At 41.2% G+C, this 21,385-nt stretch overlaps 2 protein-coding genes across 5 annotated transcripts; one reads left to right on the top strand and one right to left on the bottom strand.

Annotated features, from left to right (window-relative positions):
• The first annotated feature begins 6,622 nt into the window (after positions 1–6,622).
• On the top strand, positions 6,623–6,985 carry ELOB (elongin B). Its single transcript, XM_030488091.1, is given in 1 exon segment — positions 6,623–6,985. A coding segment is annotated over 1 exon segment (363 nt).
• A 4,732-nt stretch (positions 6,986–11,717) lies between these two features.
• LOC115608672 (beta-microseminoprotein-like) lies at positions 11,718–20,425 on the bottom strand. 4 transcript variants are annotated; one of them, XM_030487842.1, is made up of 5 exons: positions 20,258–20,425; positions 15,396–15,462; positions 13,970–14,078; positions 12,629–12,734; positions 11,718–11,915 (listed from the first exon to the last, which is right to left on the bottom strand). In XM_030487842.1, exons 2-5 carry the CDS (start codon positions 15,396–15,398, stop codon positions 11,786–11,788), a joined length of 348 nt encoding a protein of 115 aa, XP_030343702.1. In that variant the 5' UTR covers positions 15,399–15,462; positions 20,258–20,425; the 3' UTR covers positions 11,718–11,785. The 4 variants fall into 4 exon arrangements, with proteins under 4 accessions (XP_030343702.1, XP_030343705.1, XP_030343706.1 ...); XM_030487845.1 differs by lacking the exon at positions 20,258–20,425 and adding an exon at positions 15,790–16,425; XM_030487846.1 differs by lacking the exon at positions 15,396–15,462.
• Positions 20,426–21,385: the final 960 nt, after the last annotated feature.

Below are 21,385 nucleotides of genomic sequence, written 5' to 3'. Positions count from 1 at the left end.
CCCTGTCATTGAGAAAAGCAAAGAAAAATCAGCAGCCAAGTCATTGACCAAGGAGGATGTTTTCTGAGTCACAGCCATCCTGGAGCAAGCTATGTCGTGGATTGATTTGGCTCATGGATTTCATTAATACAAGCACTATGGATTATCATAGGAGGAATACAGAGCCCCGGTCATAGCCGTTAACAGATGAAATGATTTCCCAATGCTTGTTCTGTTTCGAATGCAGTTCTCACTGGTCATTCTGTTAGGGATTGGTATAGATGCCCGTGCAGAGACAAAACAGGGATTAATTCTGTCTTCCCCATTCAAACTAAAACATTCTTGATAATAACAAACCATTTAAAGAGTGCTAATCACCCCAGCATGAATACCTCCCACCTGAGCCTCTTCTCAGCACAGGACAACTCCCTCCCTCCCTCCTATGCTGAGGACAGTCAGGAATATTTCCCATCAAGGGGTCATTGGATTGTATCCTTCCTCACAGATCCTTTACGGAACTCTTTCTCCCTTGCCTGAAGAAGAATTTTTCCAGCCTTCTGGGGGGATAATCAGTTCACATCACTATATTCCGGAAAACACAGCCCTCCTTGATGTGTCACCTGCCATCCATCAGCCAGGAACACACGAGAAGATTTAGAAAGCAAATTATCAGAACAGGGCATGTGTGTCCTGATTTGATAAACATGAAGAGTAGGTTCTTGGCAGCATGGGTAAGATGTGGAGCAGCTCTGGCCTGATTAGAAGCTTGAAGACAGGTCACTGGGCTGGTGCAGAGCTGCAGAAGCCCACAGGTATGAATGTTGTGGGGTGTTTAGGTATCTGGACACAAGCTGCTGATTAGGAGGAAGAAAACAGAGGCTAAAGGGAAGCATACACCCAGTTTGTGTCAGAATCAAAAGAAGGACTAGGTGATGAGGAAGAACTGTGTGTGGGAAAGACCCTTATTGTGTTTCATTTTGTTTCTTCCCAAAGAAATCTATGTGATTGCCAGATTATCCTGCTTGGTCATGATCAGAGCTAACCAGGAAACAGGAAGAGGAATTTTGCTCATGCAAGTATGAAATTCCAATGCACACTTTCAGTGAGGCTTTTTAAGTCTGAACATTTCAACTAGTTCCTGAATAAGCAAACGATAATTTGAGTGAACTTACAAGCTGCAGCAAATCATTGCAGTCATCTTACACTTGCATTGGTAACAATCTTCTGTCTTCCATACCGCACCAAAAACATAGAGGTTTCTGTTTGAAAGGCAACCTGCATGTACATACCAGAAAATGATAGTCAGTAGATCAATGTGAACAAGTATCAATAGACGTAGACCTCAGTCTAATATTTGTGGACTAGCAATCAGAGCATTTATTTTCATAGAGTCAAACCAGGGAAGAATCTAACCCAACGCTCTGCAGAAAAGATGCCATGTCTTTGCTTCTGAAGTGTGCATGACTGCATGACGTGGCATGGTAAAGTGGTAGCAACCACATATCAGAAAGTATTATTCTGCTATTTCAGTGGATATGAAAAATGCCTTAGGTTATGACTATGGTAGGATCTTTCTGCCCTTTCTCATATTCAACATATAGGTCTAGACTCCAGTTTCTCCCTCCTCCCTCTTATTAGACTTGAAGTTGGTCTTCTAAACTGAACTTAAACACCAGCTGTGTTGTCTTTGCTTTGATTTTAATGTCAAGTACGCCTCTCAGGTTAGTCAATACTGCTTAAAAGTACATGGTTTTTGCCACATGGGCAACTTCAGTTGTACATCAGCCCAGAGGGTAACTATTGAAGAGGATAGAGTCCTTCTGTGTATTCAGAGATGCCTCCAGGTTGATTCCTGAGTATGCAGCTGTTTGAATCATTCCTCAGCAAAGATTGTATCATACTATTCCAAAATTTCTAATTAAAAAAAAAACAACCTTTTTGAATCTCTGAATTTATGCTTCAGGAATGTCTAATAGATTTGCCATTCTTACCATATTTGCTGGCTGGTCTGAAGTAACAGCGAGCATCGCACAGAGTCCCTGAGAAGAGAAGGATCGAGCAGAAGAGCAGCAAGAATTTCTAGAAAAGAAAGAAGCATTTTTCTTTAAAATTAGGTAGTTTTTTTCAAAGGTCTAGAGGACTAACTTGCACAGAATTAAGGATGACTCCTACTATTCCCAATAAACTCAGAAAAAAAATACTTCCAGGGTACGTACACACACACACACTATACGCTGCTAACTTACCATAGTTGCATGGGTCGCTCACATTTCATAATGAAGAGTAGTGTGTATTTATATACAGTGAGGAAACAATGATCAGTGCACAGGGATGTGATGTAAATGTGAGCACCCTGGGTGCCAATGGGCACTTTAACCTGTTCCAATCATCAATCAGAAGGTGGCACCTCAAAAAGTCTTGCATTGGCATTTTGATCTCCATTGTGCCTGTGTAAATCTGAAGAAACTCCAGTAGACAGACTAGTTACTCCACATCAGCATTGGTGCCAGTGGAAGGGTCTGAGCCCCAGAAAGCTATGCCTCCAGAACTGGCAGGCCATCAAGGAACAGTGGGGAAAGGGCACCTGCTATGCAAGGTAGCAGGACACTATTGTTCAGCTGACCTGCTACAGGGAGATCGCCCCCAGATATGGGACAGGCTATTCATACAGGGCAGTGGTGTGGAAAGTCCACTGTTCCCAGTCTGATTTATTTTAATTTCAATTATTTTATATAAGACATATTACTTTGTCTATATTTAGTGACCTGCAGGGACTACCTGTTTATTTGTATCTCCCAGCTGCTGAAGCAAAACCAGGCCTGGGAAATAGAGGCAGATCACCATGATCAGATAGTACTTTACTTTTTCAGCAGCAAAAGTGAGATGGGCTGTGCATGGTCTCAAGCCAGAAATGGACATAACAGTCATGATGATTGTCACTCATGGCTGCCTTCCTGACAGTGGTGACGCTAAGGGTTGAGGGAGGCAAAGAAACAAAAAGTTCCAGTTTTCTTTCACTATACGCTTGCCCTGCCTCTGACACAATTTCTAACACAAATGGCAGTGTTGTTTCTGCAACACTAAAATGAGGACATGTTTTTCAATACAAATCTTGCCATAGGTGTTCAGGCATTAGACTGTTGCAACACACGGTATGTGAGGCTGCATCTCAAAACCAGCCAGGAAAACTAGCACAGATCCCAGTGGGTGTATCAGGGGCTGTAGAGATTTAATGTTTTCCTGAATTGGAGCACAGGCATAACAAGTTTTAGAAGTTACCAAAGTATTCCCAACATAATGAGTTACATTAATTTGGCTCTTTCAGCACACCTGAGTTTAATTAGACACCTTGATTGGTATGGCTTCCACTGACTGACAAATAGCTACAGGAAGCAAAGCTGCACTGGAAGTGGCTTTGGGATAAAAGGGCAGTAGCAGAGCAACCATGTCTCTTGAGGTATCTGGAGTAAAGGGACAGTTATGGAGGAGGTAGTCGCTCTTTGTTATGGCAGAAGATCTGATTTATGTAAGTTCTTTTTGTTTATTTTTTTGTGTGTGCTTAGCAAGAGGCTTTAGAGCTTCTGTTGTACTTCACTTTTAGCCTTGCAGTGGATCTGTCAAGTTTTGTGTTAACCTTGTGATTTTAGTAGATCATGCTCTCTGTGTGTGGCTCTGCTGCAGGAAACAGTTGTGGTATCTAATGAAGTTCCTTGAGAAAATACTCCTCTTCTGGTAACCCTTAAAGGAATTGATTTCTATTTGAAGGGAATGATTTGCTCAAAATGACTTTGCTAGCAATTAAAGGCAGCAAGATGAAAATGTTACACAGATTTTGCACTACTAAGCCTTTAACTATGTGATGTGAATTTGGTTTTACCTTAATTGAAACCATTCGATTAGGGTCTGGTGTAACTAGGGGCCAGACCTACTTTGGCCCTATCCCTGCTGGACGAATCTTGTGTTGTTTCTTAAGGAGAGGTGTTACAGTGTATAATCTCTCTAATAAGGATATAGTTGCAAGGAAATGTAACAAGTAATTTCTGACTTGAAGGGCACGGTGGATTCTAAATTATTATTTTACTAAAGGTGATGATTTTACTTAATTAGTTCATTATAATTTTTTCCTTGGAGAAAATAATGGTATTAAGAACTTTCTTAGAATACTTGGTTTTCTCAGCTAGAAAAATGTATAAAAAAGGAAGGTGAATTGTAGTGAGATCAAAGCTGTTACTGCCAGAAATGCCTGGTAGCTTTACCTTCTTAATGTGAAGTTTCTACTAAAGCAGATGTAACTGAAGTTACCTTTTGGGGCTGCAGTATTAAGCAGGTGTCCTCTGGGAGTTCCTCTGTTAAGGGAAAGTTAAGTTGTCCCAGCCTCACTTGCTTAGCTGATGACTGTGGCGAGTGAGAAGGTTGAATAGCTCTGAGACATGGAGACTATGGCAGCTTGCTGTTTTCCCTGGTACTGTCTTCCCTCTGTGGAAAGGATTCAAGACTGACTTCCTTGCTTTTAGGATATGCAAACGCACCCTGCCGAAATCCTCTCACTAATGGAAGTTTTAAAAAGGCATTTCTCTATCAACTCTCCCTTTCTTTACTCATCAGCTCACACCTTTACTAGTCTGGGACAGAAGGCAGACGGGTCTTTTGTATCTGTGTGGGTTTGTTTATTTTAAACTTGAACTACTCCAAGTTGCTTAGCCTATGTGCATGCTCTCCTTTGTCCAGGTTGGTGGTGTCTCTGAACACTCTCTCTTTGAAGCAAAAATGAAGTTCTCTAACTGCTGCTCATACAGAAGGCCTGACTTCTTTCTTTAAACTGTTCAACAAAATGACAGAACATCAAGGCAGTGTAACATCAACTCTGCCTTGAAGAGCGGTAAACTAGTAGGATTATGGAGGTGGTAATTTTGGTCTCAATCCACAAACTTATTTAGATCCCAAGGTCCCACTTACCACCAGCAGGAATTAGCCCTTGTATAAACCAAAAGTGAGTCCAGAGCAGCTCCCTGTTTTTTTTGTTGGCTGTGCTGCACTTGTGACATCTCTCTGCTCCTTTCTTCCCCTCTCTTGGAGACCACACTGCAAAGCACAGGGAACCTCAACTGGAACAGGCGCATGTGCATGTCTGAGTTGGCATAACATGATAGTTAATGGCCGTACTTAAATGTCAGTGCCCCTGGGTCACTGCTCAGTGATGGATGAACTGGGCTCTGCCAGGCTGGAACAGCAGTGTCTTTCTGTCCATTAGTTAAAAAAAAAAACAAAATACTGGAACAGCAGTGTTATTGCATCTGTTACTATCTTTGGTCTAATCTAGCTTGAATAACCATATAAGGGATTATTAAACCTACCCTATGTTTGTCATGGAAAGCTTGCATGTGCCAGTGATACCAAAGCGCAGACAGCAGAGAAAAACAAGGTGACTATATTTTTTTCTTCCCCTCCCACTCCTCCTTTTTTTGACCTACTCAGTGAGAGTTCTGCCTTCTTTCAGCAGTGCAGGCCTGCAGGTAGCTGACCACTGCCACTGCTTGTCTTCATCTAGAGGAGTGTCTTGCTTCACTTCTTGAGAGGGTTCCAACTGGGGGGATGGGAGGAGCAGCAACTGCTCATGAGTGTCTGGACCTTAGCCTTCTCATACTGAAGACAAGAGTAGCCCAAATCCCTAAAGTGCAGCTATTCTTCCAGAGGGCTGGGAGTAGGGCTTGGTGTCTGTGGGCGCACATGCAGCCAACCCCATGCTGGCCCTGAACTTCTCTGTGGGAACTAGTAATAGCAGATCTGGGAAGATGTCCTTGACTCTCTTGGGCATTACAGAGTTTAAGTGAGCCTTTAGCTTCTTGGGCGTGACATGCTCTGCATGTGACAAGCAACTACACTGGTGCTACCATTATGTACTCCTAAATTAGCTGGGCTTGGAAGAGCTCCCTTTTAAGCTAATGCTACCAGTCCTAATTTTGCCTCCTGCTCTACTCTTGTGTGAGTCGCTTCCACCCTAGCCAAACCCTGAAGAAGAAGAGTTACTCCTAAGCTGAGCCTCCACTGTCAGCACTGATTCTAGGCAATGAACTATTTTGACAACTTTCTAGAACTGTAGTAGAAGGCTAAAATGTCTTAACACTGTCCATTGGTTTGACAACTCTCAACACTCTATCAACTTTCCTGTCTTCACTGAACATGTGAAAGAACCGGGGAAGTCCTTGGCTCTTGCCTGACTAGAAACCCACAAAGTGCAGCTATTTTGCGTGCTGTATTCTCCTGTGCTGAGTGCAGTTAGAGCTGCATGCTTGGCTCCTCCTGGGAGCATGGCCCAAAGCAAACTGACAATGAAATACTTTTGGGCAAGAAGCTAAAAAAAATACAGATGCTCATTAACAGTGATAAAAGCTCTCTCCTACATAATCTCTAGCTAGGAAAACAAAAGTCATTGAATACTTACTAGCTCTGCTTGTGTAGAACATGAGGATCTCTGTCTAGCAGAGCAGCTCCCAGTAGGCTTGTTGGGTTTATCCCCCTCCTTGTCCCCATTGGATACATTCATCTAATGACAATTCTGTCTTGACTTCAGCTGTTGCTGAAAATACAGGTTTTTCACAAAGATTTAAACTTGTTTCCCAGTGATAGAAGCCTTAGGGTAGTGATGGATGTCTGCTTGATGATTTGCTGTCACAAGACAACAATCTTCACTAAGGCTGAAGAGGCAACTGCGCATGAGTTGAAAAAGGTGGTGGAGGGAACAACGAAGAGGCTGCCAAAGGAACAGTGGCTCTACAAAGATGACCAACTGCTGGATGATGATCATAGGACTTTGCTAGACTGTAGCTTAAGCAGCTAAAGCTGTCATCCTCATGTTCCTGCCATGGTGGGCTTGGCTTTATTCAGACCTGGCAATGACACCTTTGAACAACTGCATATTGATCCCTCCTCAAACACCTTGAAGCTACCTGTTGTTATGCAGTTACAGGAGTCTGGTAGCAGCTCTAGCAAGGAAGCCTTGTGTTAAAACCAACATCTTCTGTTTTGCTTCTTGCAGACAAGGTGCTGGTCTTGTCTGTCTAACCTGTGTCCATCTACACCCTTCCAAATGTGTCTATCTGACCCATAAAGCATTGAAATTCAATCACATGATGCCAGTTGTGCTGTAGGGTCCAGGCAGGCAACAGAACTTTCCTGGGATACTTATCCCAAATTAGTACTGGAGGAGATGGGTGGAAGCAGCTGGTTACATGTACACCTCCTGAACTGTACATGGCATGTTCTGCTGTTTGTGCTTCTTGCAGCCAACGCCCACAGCCTTATCAGCTTTCATCTGCTGGGGACTTCATGGTGGGGAAGAAATGTTGCACAGGGTAACTTGACATACAAGCATTTGTTCTTCTGTTGCTGTCTTGCGTCCTGACAGTAGTGCCTTTGAGGAAATGCGTTAGAAATCTTGGGGAATGAAGTGCTGATATAATAAAACTGCAGTTTGAGAGTTCTGTAAGCAAGAAGTTGGTTACCACAAGCCTTAAAGCATGATTGGTCCTGTCAATGCTTCTACTGTTAAGAAAGCTTATGAAGTTGCTTTTCTTCCCAAACAGAATTGACTCCAGCATTATTTTTCCTATGAACCAGCCTATTTCAGAATTTAATATTAGACTTTCCATTTTATCCCTAGTGATGTTTTCACAAGCCATCACCTCTGATTCAGCTTGCACTGCTGTGCTGAAAGGAGAAACTCCTGGTTTTCCTCTATTAACAATCAGGGGTCCTAATGCATCTATTCCCTGAATGAAACTTTGAAGTAGTGTTATAAAGTGTTCCTTCTCCTGAACTACCCTTCTCTCTCAGGCAGGCCGCTCTATGTTCAAGTTCAAAAATTCTCTTAAAACTACTCAGTCCCATCCATGATACCTCCTTGGATATAGACTAAATATATAGACTAAAGACTCCTAAAAAGCCACTTGCATTTTCAAACCTTACTGGAGTAAACAGAAATTGAGCTCATCTGTCAACTGAATCAGCATCTAGGTTTTGTGTTCCCTGTAGCTCTGACTTGTGACAGAGCTAGGATGTCATCTAGTGACTAGTGGATTTATAGGACAGAAAAAAGAACCGAACAAAACTCCACAACAACAGAAAAAGAAAGTTCTAGAGCTGTCATATCTGTACATAAATAAGCTGTATTAAAGTAGCTGGGCTGTAGTTATAGCAATCTGCCCGATCAAGCTCTGATACTTTCCTACTAGGCTTGCTGAAAAACTTGGGTCCTTTCTGAAATTATTGGCTGGCAGTACAAACCAAGCAAAGAATACTGGTTTGCTTCTCTCCACTTCTGATACAAATTTGGTCATTCTAACTTTTGAACCCCTTCTTACTGAGGAGAGAAGGGAAAGTACCCCATTTAAGAGGCATTCGGAAGAAAGTGAGGGAGATGTTAATGAGGGATACTAACTGCTCAACAGTAGTTACATCTGAAAAACAGGCCTGGGGCCAGCCATGTAGCCAAACCAGACGCTGAGCTTCTGGGTGTTATGTTCCTAAATGTCTCTGCCAGGATTCATAATAATGTTACAGAGCTGATCTCTTATCTAACCCATTTGTATAATTTGCTGTTAATATTAGAAGACAATGCTCTATACTTTGAATGAGCTTGATTAATAGTCTGCCTTACACAGCCAGATCTTACAAATAGGAACAAACAATTGACCTGGAAAGAAGACATTTGTTAAATAATCCAGTTTATGACTTGAGGGGTATAAAGAATTTTGAATTAATACAACAGCGAGCCAGACCCTTGCTCACCTCTGCTTGACCATAATCTCTGTTGTGCAGGACACCACCTCTTTGTTCAGGAGCAGGGTTAAAGCAGGAGAGCACCCCAATAAAATAAGCTCTTGCAACCTCTGCCAAGCTTCCTCCATGCACAGGGCATGGGGAGACAAAGGGATAGTGCTGTTAGGAGAGATCAAGAAAGTCCCAAACTAGGAACTGAAAAGGGGAGGCAAAGTGCCACAGGGAGCTGTTGTACTCTCATTAGACTGTGGTTTGGCTCAGGATAGCACATTAGCGAAGCTACCCCATTCCAATATGGTATTTCAGTCCAGCTACCCTGTCTTTCATACAGTGAACTGGAGCGACTTCTGCATTATACGGCTTAGGGAAGGAATGATTTCACAGTCTCTGAGCCATTACAGTTAGCTGTTAAATGAAACTGCTTGTTTCTTTCTCTGTAGATTTGCCCCATCTTTGGCAGGCCAGGTCAGTAGTGGGAGAAGCCTCTGGAATTAGTGGAGAACGTACTTGGTTATTTTGAAGGAAGTTACCTTGTGGTGACAAAGGACTGCAGTTTATCAGTGCTTTTTAATGGAGATCTACTTGAAGTATTGACTCTGCAAAAGCACTGAAGCCCTGAAGAACTGTAAAAAGCATGGACCAATGGTTGAAACATGCTGAAAGAAGTTAATGTGAAAACAGAATTCTGGGATGTGGGGAGGAATGTTAACGTAACCAATTCTTGCTGAGTGTTTTAAATTGGTTGTGTGACTTACTTACACGTTTTGGAGTTTCATGTAAGTACCTGTTACAAAGCCAATCAGTTTACCCTAAAATAAACCACATCTTGGCCCAAGGAAACATGCTCACAGCAATAGATTTGAACAAACTTTCAGGCTTTCAAAAGGTGCCAATGCAAACTTCCTTGCATACCAACAGAAGAGCTAGCTAAGAGCCAGGTGAACAAGCAAAATTGTCGTGGTTTGAATTTATCAGTTTGGGGTTTTTTTTTTTAATTGGCATGAAGCAGAACGTGAACTGCAAATCTCTGGCTTCTTAGGTATGTATAATGTAGATGAGACATGCACTTTCCTTGTTTATGATTAAATTGAATTTTATTTTTAAGATTGAAGCAAAAAATCTTAATGGAAACAAAACATGAATGGGTACAAAACCATAAAGTTTTAGGTGATAAACACTTTTTAATAGGGAAACTTCCACCAGATTTGTGTGTGTTCTGGTGTTTGGTTTAAAAGACTTGGTAGTTGGTAGGCTAAGCACTAGATTTCATTTTTAGGGCAGGAACGCCTTTCCACTACTCAAAAGACTTGTCTTGAAAACAGTTACTGGGAATAGAGGGCCAGCTATCTGAAGCTGCCTTTGTTGCTAGAAGAGCTAGCAGGAGAGCTGTGTGCTACCAACTGGGGAGACAGCAACTGGGAGGAAGAAAGCATACAGCCTGGGCTGTGTTGTCTCTCAAGGCTCTGCAGAGTCTCCTAAACCTTTAATGTGTTAGGTTAATTGAGGAAATTCTTCTGTGAATGTTTCCTTTCCACTACATTGTGCAAGCAATGTTATAATCTAAAGCTTTGAGGGTGGAGAGATGCATTCTTTCTATAGGACTATAGCTGTGTGTGTTGAAGCAGTGAAATGCCAAAACAAAACATTGCATCACTCTTCCCGCTTTTGCCAAGCAGAACTTTGCATGCTGTCTCTGCTTTCTTGATTTTTTTTTTGAGGGTTTTGACATCCTCCCACAGCTAGACTCCTTGCTACAGAAAGAAGCCAAGTCCCCGCTGTGCTTCTGGTGTTCCAAACCTGGATGCAACAGGTAACATTATCTGTTTCCATGTTGGAACTTGGAGCAGACAAGAGGAGAGCTCCCTGGGGTTTTTTTGGGTTAGATACAAAATTTTTCCTACTTCTGCATAGCAGACACGGTATAACATATATCCACATATAACAAGACCTGGCAGATGGTAGAGAAAGGTGCTTGGATGGATTTAAAAAGTAGTTGAATAGGTCTGGGTCATGTAGGAATGCTGGTCCAGGCTGGCTTTTCTGGATTTTGGGTGCATATATCTACTAGGCCTTAAAACAGAATATAAATCTCTGGTCATGACTGAATTAAGAGTTGGCATTCTCTATGGACATGCCTTAAAACTGAACTTGGAAGTCTCTTGCAGACAGAAAGACATCTGTAGAATGGTTTAGGTTGGAAGGCACCTTTTAAAGATCATCTAGTTCTGCCCCCTGCCATGGCAGGTACACCTTCCATTAGACCAACTTGCTCAAAGCTGCGTCCAACCAACCTGGCCTCAACCCTGAAGTGCTGGACTCTGGAAGGTGGTAGCTAGAGGCAAGTAGGAAACTAACAGCCTGCTCATGCCCTGGATTAAACCAATAAAATTTACCTTTCTTTGGAAAGCTGCACAGAACTTGATCTCTTATATATGAGACCATAAATGCGAATCTTGTCTTTGGTCAAATGCAGGTCACAACCCCAGACTTGTTGGCATTTTCAGTTTAGGTTATGGTACTGCAGAAGAGGAGTTCAGAAGCAGATGTCTCTATACGGAACCCAGAATATTTCTGCAAATACTGACAAAATGTATACCACTGCCTTCAGAAATGTAATCAAAACACCTTGCGTTTTGGTTACTGTTATATTCTTAATCTTTTTATTCTCTAGCTTGTAGTCTTCCTGAACAGAATTATGAACCCTGTGCACAGATAGCAGAATACACTCCCTAGCACTGAAGTATGACTACAGAAGATATATAATTAACATCTATTGAGGATGCTTTAAAATGTCAGCTTTAATTTATGATCTCAAGGAAGGAACAAGTCAGTTTTTTCTTCATGGGAAAGCAGAAGGCAGAGAAACCAAGGGAGTCTTTTGTGAGTAGATATTCAGTTTTATTATGTGTTAGGCTTTATGAATAGATTTAAATCTACAGCTGCATTTTTCAGGTTGTTTTAATTTGTGAGAAAGAACCCTTAAAACAAACAAAAAAGAAATAATTCCCAAATCCACAATCCTTCTTTATTAGCCCACCCACTCATGTACTGGGCATTCTTTCGAGTGATCATCTTTCTCCACTACTTTATAAGTGCAGGTCTCCTTGTTGAAAATGCTTACACAATTCTCTTCATCATAGTTAGATGGTGTTGAGAAGCTGTCATTGCGAAAAGAAAGACAAAGAGGTGATGAGACCAAGAAGTAAACAGCTTCCATTTCAGGTGATATCTACACCTTCAATAGGAAGAGGCTATTCTAGGGAGGTGTTCAAGAGCAGAAAAGGGGGCTTACGCAAAGCTCCCAGCTCAAATGTTACTTAGTCTACTGCTTAAGCAGGATGAGGGTAAAGTTGTAGTTTACTAATCTTTTTTACACCCAATGGATGTTTGTTGTGTTTATTTGCTACTCCACTATCATTGCTTTTTCTCTTCAGCCATAGTATGGAACAAAATTGCATGAGTGGTTGGTTGTCACTATAGGAAAATTACAGGCAGGCCAGTGTACCTTGAGCTGCCCCTCAAAGAAAAGAGAGGCAATGTGTGGCTTTGGGAAGACCTGGATTAGGAGCAGTAGAAATTTCTTGAGTAATAATTTGTTCTCTCTTGAATCAGTATCTTGCCTGAAATTTTATGTCCAAGAAGAATGAAGTACTCTTCTTAAAATCAAGAATATTTGTAAACATGAGGTATATTTGTCAGAGGAACTTCTTGCATGTTCAGAGATTATGTTGTTGGGTTAATGCATAACTTTGTGGTATCAAGTGAGCAGGAGAAGGATCACAGTCATTTCTCAGGGACCCTTGCATAAAGGGAAATGTTTTGTGCTGTATCATGGCAGCAGAGGAAAACTCCCACTCTGCTCTGAACTCACCTGGAGCAGCAGTCAATTGCACCCTCAGAGCAGGAGCAATCATGGCAGCTGTCAGTCCTCCACTGTGAATCAAGTTCATGAAGCTCTCCATTCAAGTCACGGCAGCCTGAAAACATAGTATGCAAACAGCCTTCAGTGTCAGACCTATTGTACTAACAACACTACTGCTTGTACAAAATGGGTCGGATCTTTGCTGGCTTTTTACATTAGCATCCCTATCTGGCAAACACACAGGTTCCCCAACAGACCAGGACTGCTATGATTCTAATGCATGGACAAGGGTATCCTGGGTGCCTCTGTTTCCTGCGGTGATCAGCAGCACTAGGTTTCCTGGAGTAGCTCATCTTTAAGTACAGGTATTGGAGCACTCAGGCACAGGCCTGGTCAAAATGTAGAAAAGGCTTTGACTTCCCCTCCTGGTAACACCAGCTACTGTTGACTCTTCATTTAGAGCAAGACTAAATCTGCCTGGAAATCTTTCTCCAATCCTAAACTTCAAGGAGAAAGCACGTGTTGTGTTCAAAGCTCCCATCCAACAGTCACAGAATACACTTTCTAAATAAGTGACCTGGAAAGCAGGATTTTATGTGGATAGGACAAGAGAGAGTGGAGAATTTGGGGGTTCTAGTTTGTGTCTTTGCCTATAAATGTCTTGTTTCTTTGGCAATGCTAACTCATTTGTCTAGTAGTAGCACTATCTTTCCCAGAAAAACCTCTGTTTTGGGGGCACTTGGTTTATTTTGCATATTGGCACACATCAGCTGCTCTTGTGTCCAAATAATAGCACGTTTATTTTTTGAGCACTTATTTTCTTATATCTACTCTGTCAATCTACAGATGATAGAAGCTACGTTCTGGAGAAACAGTCCCAGACTCAAGGGGAGCAGCCATTCTGTTCTTAAGAACTGGCTTTGGACAGGGAAACAACTAATGAGTAAATTGACCAGCGTGCTGAACACTTGCCAATCTGTTTCCTACTTTATACCAACTACATACACACAGAGAAAGACCCTTTCCCCCATTCTCTGTATTTATAAATATGCTGTTATACTGAAAACATGAATTATTACATCATGCAGGTGGATAAAGTAAGTCTATGCTACTTCCCTAGACGAAATTAGTTTATAATTTAGCCTGTGTGAAGCTCCTCAGATAACCTTCTTTTTTATAACATTATAAATTCCCTGCTCTCCATTCCCCATTTTCCTCCCCATTTCCTAATGTTTTCTCTCTATTGTTTCCACTTATTTCTAAATTTTGATAAATTGCATGGAATGGACAAATCAAATTGGGAAGTGCTTGTGGTGACATCTGTCCAGTTGAGGGTAGTTGATTTCTTACCTACAATCTTGCCATCAGACATCTCTGGCTTCGATGGCTGACGGACACAATAAGCATTGGACAGTGGCATGTTAACTGCAAGAACAAGAAGGCAGGCCAAGATGGTTTTCTGTATAAGAAAGCAGAATTCATATGAATATTTCAGTAACTATTAGTATCTCTTGATCATAAATACTACCATTAGAAACAGGAAAATACATCGTGGTTTCAAATCAAAAATCCAATTGTCTTTTGCAGTTTAAACACTTCAACATGCAACCAGGAATACTGAACCATTTAGAAGAAGCAGAAGCAAAGCATCATGTGGGAGAGGTGAAAAAGGTCTGTCTTTCCAAGGTGTTAAATGCAAGCATTGCCTGATACAGAACTCATAGACCCAGACGTGTTTCTAAAAGGAGTGAGTTCTATTCCTTTCCCCTCCCCTTCAATTTTTATTGTTCTTATTTTCTCCATGGGATCGGTCACTGACTGCCTCTGCTACTAACCTCACTCCTGATTGTAAAAACTTCTTCACCGAAGTCTGTAGAACTCACTGGGAGTTTCAACCTAATATTGAAGAACTAGGAACAAGCTGAAGAATTTCATCTAAAGTTGAACACTGGAGACTTGGTCCTGCTTTGAGCAGCAGGCTGGACCAAATGATTTGCAGGTGTCCCTTCCAACCTAGATAATTCTATATTCTCTCACCTTTGTCAGCAGCTTTTTCTAAAGGTCAGCTTAAATTTCTCAGTTAGTCTCTAGGCCCTTCAAATATTTCATCCTAATATCAAAAGTTTTCGTTGCAGATATGAAGGAAAAAAGTGGAAGAACTCTAGGATGGGATTAGCAATGATGAATTTAAAATGTTGGTAAGAGAAAAAGTAGACCAGGAGTAGACAATGACACACACACACACACATTGTATATACGTGTGTTTGTTTTGGAAAGAATAGAACTGGTGACTGATAAAAAAGTCATACCTGAGACGTGAGGGGAGGAGAAACTAGCATTTTGTTTTGCAGAAGAGAGATTAAACCGCACAGAGCTGCAAATGAGTAAAAATTAAGACAACATTTTTGAGTTTAACTCAAATCAGATGTTATACAGACTCTTCACAAAAATGAACTATTCCTAGGTTGAGGCTGCTTTCTGCAAATATATCTATCAAAAAGATATCCCCAAACATTGCATGTAAGTGAAAACAGGTTATAATAAAAAATCTTAGCTAGAGTCCTATTAGACATCTTCTGACATATAGACACTGACATGTCACCCAAGGTTTTACCTGCCTGTTCCTATCTATCTGTCTTTTGCTCTCAAAACACAGAATTTATACTTTCTCCAAGTTGCTTAGACATCTGAGTCCTGAGCTAAATCCAAGAGAACCTCCTTTAAAATCTATAGCAACATGACATGTTTTTTTACAGTATAAAATGTAAGGACTCACCATTTTTGCAGAATTATGAGGCTTTCAGTAAGGTGACAGCCTGTAGGAAGCTCATCTTCTCCGAGGACTTATATAGAGAGGGAATTTATTACATCAGTCACTGAGCAAACTGAACATGCATGAATATCTCCAATGAGGTTTCTGCAAAATGACCTCATGGGGAGGACATTATTAAAATAAGCTAATTATATACAGGAAGGTTTAGTTGTAAAAGGCAGTAAAAAAATAGGTGTGGCTTTTGTGCCACACCAGATCTGGAAAGCAGTTTTGGGAGGTAACCTGAAAGAAATTTCAAGTCTAAAATGAGTATTTAGCACTTGGCCTGAGAAACCTATTAGAGACATTGTGGTTGTCACTGACAACAAAACTTGCATGCTTAGTTTGAACCATCTACATTTTAAGAGAGGAACTTTGAACAATCATTCAGCTTTCTTCATCAGCTGAAGATGAAAGAAGGCTCTTGTAGAAAAGGAGTAGCGGTTGGAAGGTTTACATGTAAAACATGGTTTCTGTGGAGAGTGGCTGGCATCTGCAGGGCCTTAGAAAAGGGTCATAGATAACCGTTTTTATTGATCAGTTTTCCATCAAGCCTAATTGTGTTCCATTATTGTATGGGGTTGGGAGTAGACATTGAACTCCAAGCTGGGGTGACTACTCCACATCTTCTACCCAAACTCCAGAGTTGAGAGCTAGCTCAGGAAGTCTGTGAGAAAGCCAGCATTGTTGCAATGCAGGCCAGAGACCACTATTCAAGCAGGCGTCTTAGCTGGCTTTCAACTCAGTAGGTTGGATAAATTGTTTTTTCTGCAGTTACCAGATCTTTCTTCAGGATGGCAGAAAAGAGCTGAAGTGCCTGCTGAAGTTCACAGGTTTGATAAAGCTGCCCACAATCAGCCTATCACTAATAAGTTAGATTTGGCAATGCTGATGTATGCACTGCCCTGAAGCAGGAGATGACTAACATCACAGGCACGCGGCTCCTGCCCTTGACTCCTAATCACTGGTAAATCAGCAAAACATGACAGCTCATGAGTACAAGCATTGGAAATCTCTTTACAGAAGAAAAAGCAAGAGCTTTGCATGTCTGCTCTTTGCAATCTTTTTGTTCTGAGAAGTAACTATTTCTCCTTGGCTGACAATACTGTGGGAAGTACCACAGGGTCTTTTTTAAGTGATTGGCTCCTCCATGTCCTCAAAGGTAATCTGGAGCAAGTATTCTGCAACAGTTTGGAAGAAAAGGATCATCAAATTGCACTGACTTATATTCAGGTTTTTTTTTTTCTTATGTTGTAGAGCTTGCATGCAATATCTTGCTTGAAAGGCACCCTGCAGCAGTTCTTGTGTGTGAACATAAGTCACCAGACACAGCAGTTTGTGATGCTGGTGTACTAGAGTGAAACTTGTGGCATTTGTTACAGCCAAAATGCAGTCAAGCTGCTGATTTGGTGCTGAGTGGCATAAAACACGTTTGTCACTCAACTCTAAAATCCAAAAATCCAACCAATGCGCATGAATGTTTTCTCTCTCAACTTTTCAGACAAGCAGTGACTGCCCTGCTGTTCCCATTGCAGGACCCTCCCTGTTTTCTAGATGCAAGCTATGCTAGGTATGGAGAGAAGTTCTGGCAAGCAGCTTTCTTTGGGATGCAGCAGGGAGTAACCTCTCTAAGCTTGGACATGGTGAAGAAGCTCTTTATGGTGACCTGTGAACCCAGGGGACCCTAAAAACATGTTGTGGTGCTGAAACTACTCAGAGCAGCAAACTCTATGTAGATAGTCCATTCATGTATTGATTACTGAGGTAATCTGTGGTCTATATTATGCTGTTTCTTCATGGTTTTGTACTGTATGATAGGTGTATTGCTTGTGTTGGGAACAGGTATCTTCAACAGACATTGCTTTGTTGAAATCTCATGTTGTCTTCACAACTGGTTTATTCCTTACTAAAAACATTTTAAGAATATCAGTGCTCTGCCCAATTCTGTGTGCTCTTTCCACTTATGCTGATGAACACAGTCTCCTGTTTCTTCCTAAGGCAGGGAAAAATCTTGGGGACTTTCTTGAAGATTTACTTCACTATTTTACTTAGTCATTCTTCAGGTGGGATTTCTAGTTACATCTCACTGACTGCAGAGATGAGTAATGCAGGATTGTCAGCCTTGGTTTTTCTGTATTTTTTAGTGCTAGGCAATAAACAAAGAAGCACAGCATGATTTCGGAGCAGTAGCGTTATTTATGAACTTAAAGCTAGAAGAGGTGCACTAGAATGAAAGTAGTCCAGGAACCTTGTTTATTAACCCAGCACTACAGTACTCACTACTCACATTCTTGAAAGGCAATCAGCTTTCTACAGGAGAGAGTAAGTACAGGGCTCCTTATAGGAGACAAGTTCACATATCCAGTTATTAATACCAGTAGGTTGACTGCCACTGCCATTGAGAGGCGGAAAGAAAGAAGAGGAAGCATGAGGCATATCAGATCACAAGTAAACACAATTTTACATATAAATTTGTCTTGACCTTGAACTGACAATGCTAAGTATAATGTACATTGCTTTTACAATTGTTAAACAAAGTCTGCCACATTTGCATGTGAGAAAGAACAACAGTTATAGGGAAAAGCCCAAGCAAACTGTGCTAAAATATACAGTGCACTATTGACACAGAAATATTCTGTATATGTGATAAAAGGAAGTTTTATCTTGGTGTGAACACTTTTATTAACTTTGAGGTTCATATACCCACAAACCTCAAAGCCTATGTCTTCGTATCTCTCCTGGCATAGGAATTAGCCAAGAATTGTATTCATTTTACAGGCAAGGGACACGGATGGTGTGAGTGACTTGTCCCAGGTAACATGTGGCATAACAGAAATTTGAATTGAGGTCTCAGTTCAAGCTGTGAGGCCCAAGCTGGAGGTGCCATTTCTCCCCTGATCTGAACATGCCTGTCTCCTTCCATATGTGGCAGAGTCCCCATTCCTGGGTCAGATTTCAGTTTTAATTCACTGCAGTTTCAGTGGGATGATAAACACTTTGGATTTTTTTTCCCCTGTTTAGTTCTGTGGGTAAGCAAAGATTCCTCTTGCTGAGGATAAGTGACAAGCCACAAACATGGCGATGGACAAGAAGATCTAAAGAACCAACTGCAACTGCCAGGCTGTGTTTGCAAGGCAGAAACTTCCATTTCTGCACTGAGGAAGATAGCCACAGATGCTGATACTATAGCAGTGAGGACAAATGTCCAGAGACAGTAAACCGAAATGGATAGGAGAGACAGAGCTAGCTGCAAGGAGATCTCCAATTTATGGGAAATGCAATATTTCCTACAACATTCAACTCAAACTGCATAGTAACAAAAATATCTTAGAAATCTTCAGTGAACTAGAAAATGACAGAAGAGTTTATTTTGGAAATGAAAAAACACAGTGATTCCAAACCCAGCTTGTTATCCCAGCCTGCAGCTGATTAAGCAAATTAAGATCATAAGGCTAAGGAAAAAGTAAAGACTTTGGAGGTGTGACTTGCGGAGTTAGCTATAGCAAGGATGGCAGGTGGGAGCATTGCTGTAGCTCTTGCCACTGGTCACTCTGGTCTTGTGGAACTTACATGGTGCAATAGTGGACCCTGCTCTGGCCAGACTGGCCTTGGAAGCATGCCTGGAAGTCTTCCAGGTGGAACCAAATTCATGTAGTCTTCCACCTTTAACACAACTTGTACATGCATGCACAAAATGAAAGGAGGTTTAACTTCAGTTTTATACTGTCACTGTCAGTTATTTAGTTGAATGACCTCTGTGCGTTTTTCTTTTTTTTTTTTTTTTTTTTTTTGGAAGCTCAGTTAATTCTACACCTACACTGTATTTCAGCTCTATTTAGAGATCATAAGCTTGTTTCAATTTCCTAAACTTATTAGTCACTCATTCCATGGAATTATTGCTGCATGGACTCAGAACAGACTGGGGTGGGGGGGAGGGCAGCCACAGAATGCTTCAGCCAAATCCATGGGATATCTTGGCTGTTGGGATCCTTTTCTCTTTAATTCCAATGTAATGTATAAAATCCAGCTTCCTTCCATTGCTTTTGCTGCACCCTTCCTGTCTGTTCCTGATGGGCAGCAACTAGAACAGAACAACATCAAGACAGCTATTGAAATTCTATTTCATTTAAGAATGAACTATCTGTAAATCACTTAAAATAGGAAGTCTTACTGAGGAACTACTAATATTAAAAACACAAATATGACCTTATGAGATAATAAACTAATTTTCAGACATTTTAGAAGAAAAATGTAGCCTTAATTTATAAGACTCTGGTAGGGAAAAACTTGGAATATTGAAATAATTCCAGTATCACATAGAACAGCTCCAGACTACAACAAACTGGATGTTAATCTTGATATGTGCATGTCTCAGTGGTTTGAATTAAAAAAAATAATCCATGAGGAACCTCCGAGTAATTTTTGTTAGCCATGAAAAAGTTTATTTTTAAAATGAGGATTTAAAAAGGGTGGAAAAAACCCAAACCTACCAACCAAAAAAAAAAAATCCAACAAACAAACAAACAAACAAAACCCAAAAAACCCCACCAAAACCCCAAACCAAAAAAACCAACCCCAAACTGATTTTTCTCAAGAAACAGTTCTGTGAGCTATGTTGGTAGGAAGTCTTTGGATCTCCATGCTAAAAATATTACTTGCCCTAAGAAGCTGCAGCTGTTCTGTAAGTGAGAACATTCCTTCAGGTATCAATTGAGACTGTGTTCTGTGTGATTTTGACATGAGCTGGCAGAAAGGGGAGAAGTCAGGACAAGTTTCAAAATTGTTCCTTTCCTGCAGTATGCAAAAAATCTATGGAGAAAACTTACCTTTGGACCTTAAGCAATGTGAGAACATTCATTTCCACATGCTGCTGTTTAGAGGAATGACATGATTAAATCAGCGAATGGAAGATTTTAAAAAGACATGTGCGAATGTTTATACTGGAAAAAGCTAAACTGACTCTAATTCAGGCCCCTCACATTTTTTCTGCCTCGCAGGAACCAACTGTACAGAAACAGAGCTATTGACTGATATCCAGCCTGCAGCACAGAGAACTTTAAAAGGTGAAGTATGTGATACCGCTGCTTGCAAAATGCTGGAATCCTTTTCCCAAAAGGAGATATCTTGAATGAAGCCATAAGAAAGTTTAAAACAGTTTTCATAGGCAAATTACCAAAAACAAAGCCAGAGAAAACATACCAACTTAAATCCTTCTGACTCTACTGGTGGCTTGCAGAGTTTGAGATGAGTTGTCTTGAGAAACAAATACAAGCTGGTAACCAATTTGGGGCCAAATGAGGATCCCTCCTCTAAGTGTTCAGCTGTGTGTAGCCTCATACTTTTATAAGAAAACAGACCTGTTGTGCTTATGGAACATCATTGAACAGCCCACTCCTCTTGGAACATGTGTTTGGTTTTAAGCCATACAACAGTTAACTGCAGACTGTTGTGGGGTTTTAACAGTTCTGGAGCATAGAGGCCATGTAGAAGCAGTATTTCATAGGGTATTGTTGCCTGGGCTCCTGTGTGGGCAGATTTAGGATACTAGCAATTGCCAGGTGTGAGATTCAGTTTTGAAGACCATCACTGGCTGGGCTTCTCTCCCCAGGGATGTGGGAATTTTTATGTTGAAGAGACAGAAGGCATCTGCCTTTTATTAGTACCTCAAGCTCTGCTGCCATGAGGAAGCATGTCTGCAGTGACGGATCGTAGACTCATAAAATGTTTAGGGTTGGAAAGGACTTTATGATCACCTAGTCCCACCCTTCTCCCACTCCCCCCCCCGCCATGGGCAGGGATCTAGATCTTTTTTTCAGTGTGGGCAAGAACCACTGCTGCAGTGCAGTGTGTGCAGACTTTTAGAAGCAGGGCTTGGAGGAGGACATATGGCAGAAAAGAAGGGGGTAGGGGGCAGAAAAAGGATGATGATCTTCCATCCTCTTTTTTTCAAGGAC

This window comes from Strigops habroptila, chromosome 5 (assembly GCF_004027225.2).
Source record: "Strigops habroptila isolate Jane chromosome 5, bStrHab1.2.pri, whole genome shotgun sequence".
NCBI lineage: Eukaryota > Metazoa > Chordata > Aves > Psittaciformes > Psittacidae > Strigops > Strigops habroptila.
This window is presented reverse-complemented; position numbering and strand designations above follow the sequence as displayed.

Coding starts and splice junctions, on each gene's coding strand:
- LOC115608672 (XM_030487842.1), bottom strand. Junction 12,735..13,969: donor GTCTGATGGCAAGATTGTAG/GTAAGAAATCAA, acceptor CTATGTTTTCAG/GCTGCCGTGACTTGAATGGA. Junction 11,916..12,628: donor GCAATTGACTGCTGCTCCAG/GTGAGTTCAGAG, acceptor TCGCAATGACAG/CTTCTCAACACCATCTAACT.